Source organism: Cebus imitator, unplaced genomic scaffold, assembly GCF_001604975.1.
Source record: "Cebus imitator isolate Cc_AM_T3 unplaced genomic scaffold, Cebus_imitator-1.0 Scaffold75, whole genome shotgun sequence".
NCBI classification, from domain to species: Eukaryota; Metazoa; Chordata; class Mammalia; order Primates; family Cebidae; genus Cebus; species Cebus imitator.
The window spans coordinates 6,691,964-6,697,557 of NW_016107390.1; the positions used below are offsets into that span (position 1 = coordinate 6,691,964).

At 46.2% G+C, this 5,594-nt stretch overlaps 1 protein-coding gene across 1 annotated transcript; it reads left to right on the forward strand.

Annotated features, from left to right (window-relative positions):
- Window positions 1–2,578: 2,578 nt before the first annotated feature.
- Window positions 2,579–3,555, forward strand: LOC108306875 (mediator of RNA polymerase II transcription subunit 11-like). Its single transcript, XM_037739856.1, has 2 exons — window positions 2,579–2,596; window positions 2,945–3,555. The coding sequence occupies exons 1-2, from the start codon at window positions 2,579–2,581 to the stop codon at window positions 3,374–3,376; spliced, it is 450 nt and encodes a 149-aa protein (XP_037595784.1). The 3' UTR covers window positions 3,377–3,555.
- The last annotated feature ends 2,039 nt before the right edge of the window (window positions 3,556–5,594 follow it).

Genomic DNA, 5,594 nt, shown 5'->3' on the forward strand with positions numbered 1-5,594 from the left:
CCAGAAAAAATCACTCTCAATTCAACGCTACAACCAGCATCATTTCTGCCTTTTCTTGTACTTTGGATAATTATACTCAACTGGACTCTTTTTTTTTTTTTTTTTTTTTTTTTTGAGACGGAGTTTCACTCATGTTACCCAGGCTGGAGTGCAATGGCGCGATCTCGGCTCACCGCAACCTGCGCCTCCTAGGTTCAGGCAATTCTCCTGCCTCAGCCTCCTGAGTAGCTGGGATTACAGGCACGTGCCACCATGCCCAGCTGATTTTTTGTATTTTTAGTAGAGACGGGGTTTCACCATGTTGACCAGGATGGTCTCGATCTCTTGACCTCGTGATCCACCTGCCTCAGCCTCCCAAAGTGCTGGGATTACAGGCGTGAGCCACCGCGCCCGGCCTCAACTGGACTCTTACCCATCCAGAGGCTTCTTTATTTTCTAGAATGTTTACCAGAGTCCTGTGTACAGCAGTGCTCAATGAATATTTGGTGAGCGGATATCCCTTTAAGCATAGGTGATGGGTTTTTCAGGAACCAAACAAATCTTTCCAGCATGAAGATCACGAGATACGTGACCTGCTTCTAGAATCTGTGAAATCTTTTGATAATTCACCCATAAGCTCTACCTTCCCACCTCACACATATGTGTGTGTACACACACAAACACACTTCCTTTCCGAGGATAACAATGTAGGAACCTCTCCTCATAAAGTTCATGTGGGCTGGACGCAGTGGCTCATGCCTGTAGTCCCAGCACTTTGGGAGGCCAAGGCGGGTAGATCGCCTGAGGCTGGGATTTTAGGACTGGCATGGGCAACATGGTGAAACCCCATCTCTATTAAAAATACAAAAAATTAGCTGGGTGTGGTGGTGTGTGCCTGTAATCCCAACTACTTGGGAGGCTGAGGAAAGAGAATTACTTGAACCTGGGAGATGGAGGTTGCAATGAGCTGAGATCACGCCACCGCACTCCAGCCTGGGTGACAGAGTGAGACTCTGTTTCACACACACACACACACACACACACACACACACACACACACACACACACAAGAGTACATGTTAATTTAGAAACACTGGAGGGTTTCCATGGCAAATGTGGAACATTTTTAGATAGAGAATTGTGCTTAAATATTTAGAGATGTGATAATACACATAAAATGTAGGGGGTCTTAGCAGACACTTGGAAACACCAACCCCTCAAGAATGCAATTGAGATAGGAGAGATTTTCACTTTGAAGGTGATTATACTTGTTTGCAGGCTTTTCTTACTCCAGGCACATCCAGTTGGGAATTTTTTAAATGTGCTTCCAAAAGTCATTTCTAGAATCCTTTGGGAATGGTTTTGGCTTTCCTGTTGTTCAAGTGAATCCACATGGCTATAACACCTCAGGCAAAATGTGAACTAACTTCATGTTGGCAGCTCCACAGAGCCATGAGTTTAAGATCAGTCTTCTTGCTTTGGTGGTGGGGTTAAATTAGGGAAACAGACGATGAGCAGAGAGAAGGCAAGACATTGGGCAGGGTAGTTGTACAGCTGATTGTTTTTTAAAAACTACATAGGGATAAGAATGAAGAGGAGCTGGCTTTCTGTCACCTAATGTGCAATCTCTGGAAGGTATGTCATCCAGTTCTCTCTCTCCAAGTTCACAAGGATGCTAACAATTGTCTCAGACCTACATGAAAGAAAAACCTCTGGCCTTACCCCAAACCCATTGCATACTTTTTCTTTTCTTTCTTTCTTTCTTTTTTTTTTTTTAAAAGCATAGAAACATATTTTCCAGCAGGGACACTTCAAAGCAATTGCTGATTCATCGATCCATTCATTGAGCAAAAAATTATGGAGCATTTATTATGTGCCAGACATCATGGTAGATATTCAGGAAAATTAATAGAAATAAAATATGGTCCCTGCTCTCCAAAGCTGCTCATAGCCTTATAGGAAAGAAATATCAGGGAACACAATAACAACATAGCAAAGTAATGATCATATCAATAATGATATTGGGTGGCAGTAATTAAAAATGTAACACATGCCAGGCATGAGGCTGACCGCATTTATACATTGTTTCATAATTTTTTGAGATGGGATATTGCCCTGCCTCCCAGACTGAAGTGCAGTGGTATGACCTTGGCTGGCTGCAACCTCAATGTCCCAGGTTCAAGCGATTCTCCTACCTCAGCCTCCCGAGTGGCTGGGATTACAGGCACATACCACCATGCCTGGCTGATTTTTATATTTTTAGTAGAGATGGGGTTTCCCCATGTTGGCCAGGCTGTTCTTGAACTCTTGGCCTCAACTGATTCATCCACCTCAGCCTCCCAAAGTGCTGGGATTACAGGTCTGAGCTGCCCCACCTTACCTACATTATTTAATTCTTACAATACACTATGAGTTTGGTTATAATTCGTTTTACAGATGTGGAAACTGAGGCGTAGAGAAATTAAACAACTTGTTGAAAGTTAGAGAGGCAGTTAACTCTAGAACCAGGAAACCTAAGTTTATCTGCCTCTAGAGCTTATGATTTTAACTACTAGGTCAAAGAAAGCACAGAGAAAATTGGGCATTGACTCCCTGGATCATGGACCTGATCGTGGAAGTAAGGGGGAAATTTCCTGTGGGAATTAAAGGAAGCTGGGTGGGGTAAATGGTGTGACCCTCCTTCTGAGGAGCCACTTGGGTGGCCCGTGTGGATGGCCACCTGACATGGCTCAATCTCCACCATCTCTGAGCAGTGTGGGTCCCTAGGCCAGCACAAGTAGCCCTCTAGTGTAAACACCTTTGCAAAGATCGTAACAGCGAGAGAAGTCTAGCATGGCCGATTCCACCTTGCTGCTAGCTCACAGGCTGGCTGTCCCCACTCATTTCTGGGCATCGGCCAGGCTAACGATGGGAGCCATTGAGTCCATAATTTAGCTTTAAAGCAACGCTGAGGCCCTCTGCGCAGGCGCACACCGACAGCCACTTCCGGAACAAGCGTCGCGTTTCTCAGGAGAAGCCCCTGAGGAGGATTTCCCGAGTGGCAGTGGCTAGCTCCAGCGCGGCGAACGAGCGGCTCCGCGCCCTGGAAGACATCGAACGGGAAATCGGCGCCATCCTTCAGAATGCAGGTACGGTGATCCCAGAATTGTCCAAGGGAAAAACCAGGGAGCGGCTTCTAGACCGGCAGGCGGCGGCCTTCACCGCTTCGGTGCAGCACGTGGAGGCGGAGCTGTCCGCTCAGACCCGCTGCCTCACCCAGGTGGCCGCAGGACAGCCCCGTGAGGGCTCCAGCTGCCCTTCCAGGAAGGACGGTCAGAAGGCTCTGAAGCGAGTGGGCTATGCTCGCCTCAAGCTCAGTGATGTCGTTCGAACCTGTGAGCAGATGCTGGAGAACTAGGCCAGGGGGGTGGACCCAGAGCCCAGAGGGAGACCATCGCCTGCACCATGGGACAGAACCTGGGAACATGTAGGATGGGGAGCATGGGCATCTACATACCCTGCTGGTCAAAGTACACTTGGGGAGGCCGAGGCCAGAGGATCACGTGAGGCCGGGAGTTCGAGACCAGCATGGCCAACTTGGTGAAACTCCGTCAAAGGCAAAGGGGCAAATGGTGGGCATGGAAAAACTGAAGCCTGAGCCTCCCCACAGCTATGCCGTGGCCTCTCCAGCAGGGTGCTTCCCAAATTCACAGGCTCCAGAGATTAGGATACGGACTCCTGGGGGGCTGTTTTTAGAATTCTGCCCACCACATTAAGTTGTCAGTAAATAAAAGTACAGAATGTCCAGTTTAATATAAATTTCAAGAAAACAACAAATAATCTTTCTAGTCTGAGCATGTCTTATGCAATATTTGGGACATATATAAACATTTTTGTTGTTTACCTGAAATCCAAATTTAATTGGACATTCTATATTTTTACCTGACAACTCTAATATATATAATCCACTATTACCATACTTCCTTTGCTTTAGTATGCCAGAAATGCCCATTTCCACATGGGCAGAGATAATCGTTTAATATTACATATTTTGGTTTGATGAAAAGTTATGTTCTAATGAATCCACTTTCACATAGAAACTACTTTAGTTTATATCTACTAATTCAAAATTATTATGATTATTATTGAGATAAAGTCGCACTCTGTTGCCCAGGCTGAAGTGCAGTGGTGTGATCTTGACTCACTGCAACCTGCCTCTTAGGTTCAAGTGATTCTCATGCCTCAGCTGCCTAAGTAGCTGGGATTACGAGCATGTGCCACCACACCTGGCTAATTTTTGTATTTTTACTAGTGACAGGGTTTCACCATGTTGTCCAAGCCAGTCTTGAACTCTTAACCTCAAGTGATCCGCTCACCTCAGCCTCCCAAAGTGCTGGGATTACGGGCATGAGCCATTGCACTTGGCCAAAATTATGATATTTAAATGTAAGGGGAAGAAAATCGAACACTTCTGAATGCCCATTACATACCAAGCTCCAAACTAGGCATATAAGGAGGAAAAGGAGAGAGAGAGAGAGAATATGAATTATGGGCAAATATTCTACTTTGTGCCTCACAACAGAACTTGCACAGACTAACTGTATCAATCAGATACTCTATCTCCATTTCAAAAACTGTTTTAATCTTGCTTTTTTTTTAGTTTTTATTTTTTGGGTAGATGGGGCCTTACTGTGTTGCCCAGGCTGGTCTTGAACTCCTGGCCTCAAGCGATTCTTTTCTGTATGTTTGATGATTGAACATCCTGGGGCCTTGCTGACCCTAGAAAGAGGCCCCGTCTTAGGGCTAGCCAATTCCTAGAAGTAGGAACAATTTGCCTTGCAGCACCTCTTGCATATTGCAAACCAGTCAATCCAGAGCCCAGACTCTAAACCATCTCCTTCCTCGGCCTCTCGAAAAGCCCTCACAGTCAGGGCCACTATCTACCATGTGTCCTGTTGACCTCAGGACCAGTTACCAAAACTAGGGGCATCTCCCCTAACCCCAAGGCCCACTGAAATTATTCAAACTAGCTACTAAACCTAAACCTGCTTAGCCTGCTTACCCTGCCTAGCCTGTTCCTTCCTGCAGAACCACAATAAAGACTCTTTGCCCCTATTTACCCCTCGCTCCCTCTGCATCTCCACAGACCCCAGCGCTTTCCCGTGTGGCCCTGCATGCCGTGTCATAGCCCCTGCTTCCAGGGATCCGTGAGTACAAATAACGTCTTCCTTCATGACAGTCATTTCCACGTCGGCATGCCTTACCGTACCTGATTAAAACACATTTTGGGTATCCTTGAAACACCTTTAATGAAATGCTGACTTTATGCATATGGCTTTGAAAATCGCCGGGCAATAGGAGGGATTGAGAACACAAGGATAAATAAGACTCAAGCTTGGCTGCAAATTTTTCAGCATTCTGGTTGGAGGGTGTACTTCTAGCTCTAGGAAGTAAGCAGTTTAGGTGGGGAGAGAGAAGTGCTGAGCTTGTATATTTCATGCTGCAAGTTTCCATGCGGAAGACTTGGTCCTTGAAGCAATGCCTTGATAACATCCTCTCCCCATCGCTTCCTTCTCACCCAGAAGCTGGAGACTGGACTTCAGGCCTGCTGTTACATTGCCAAGCCTGCGAAACAG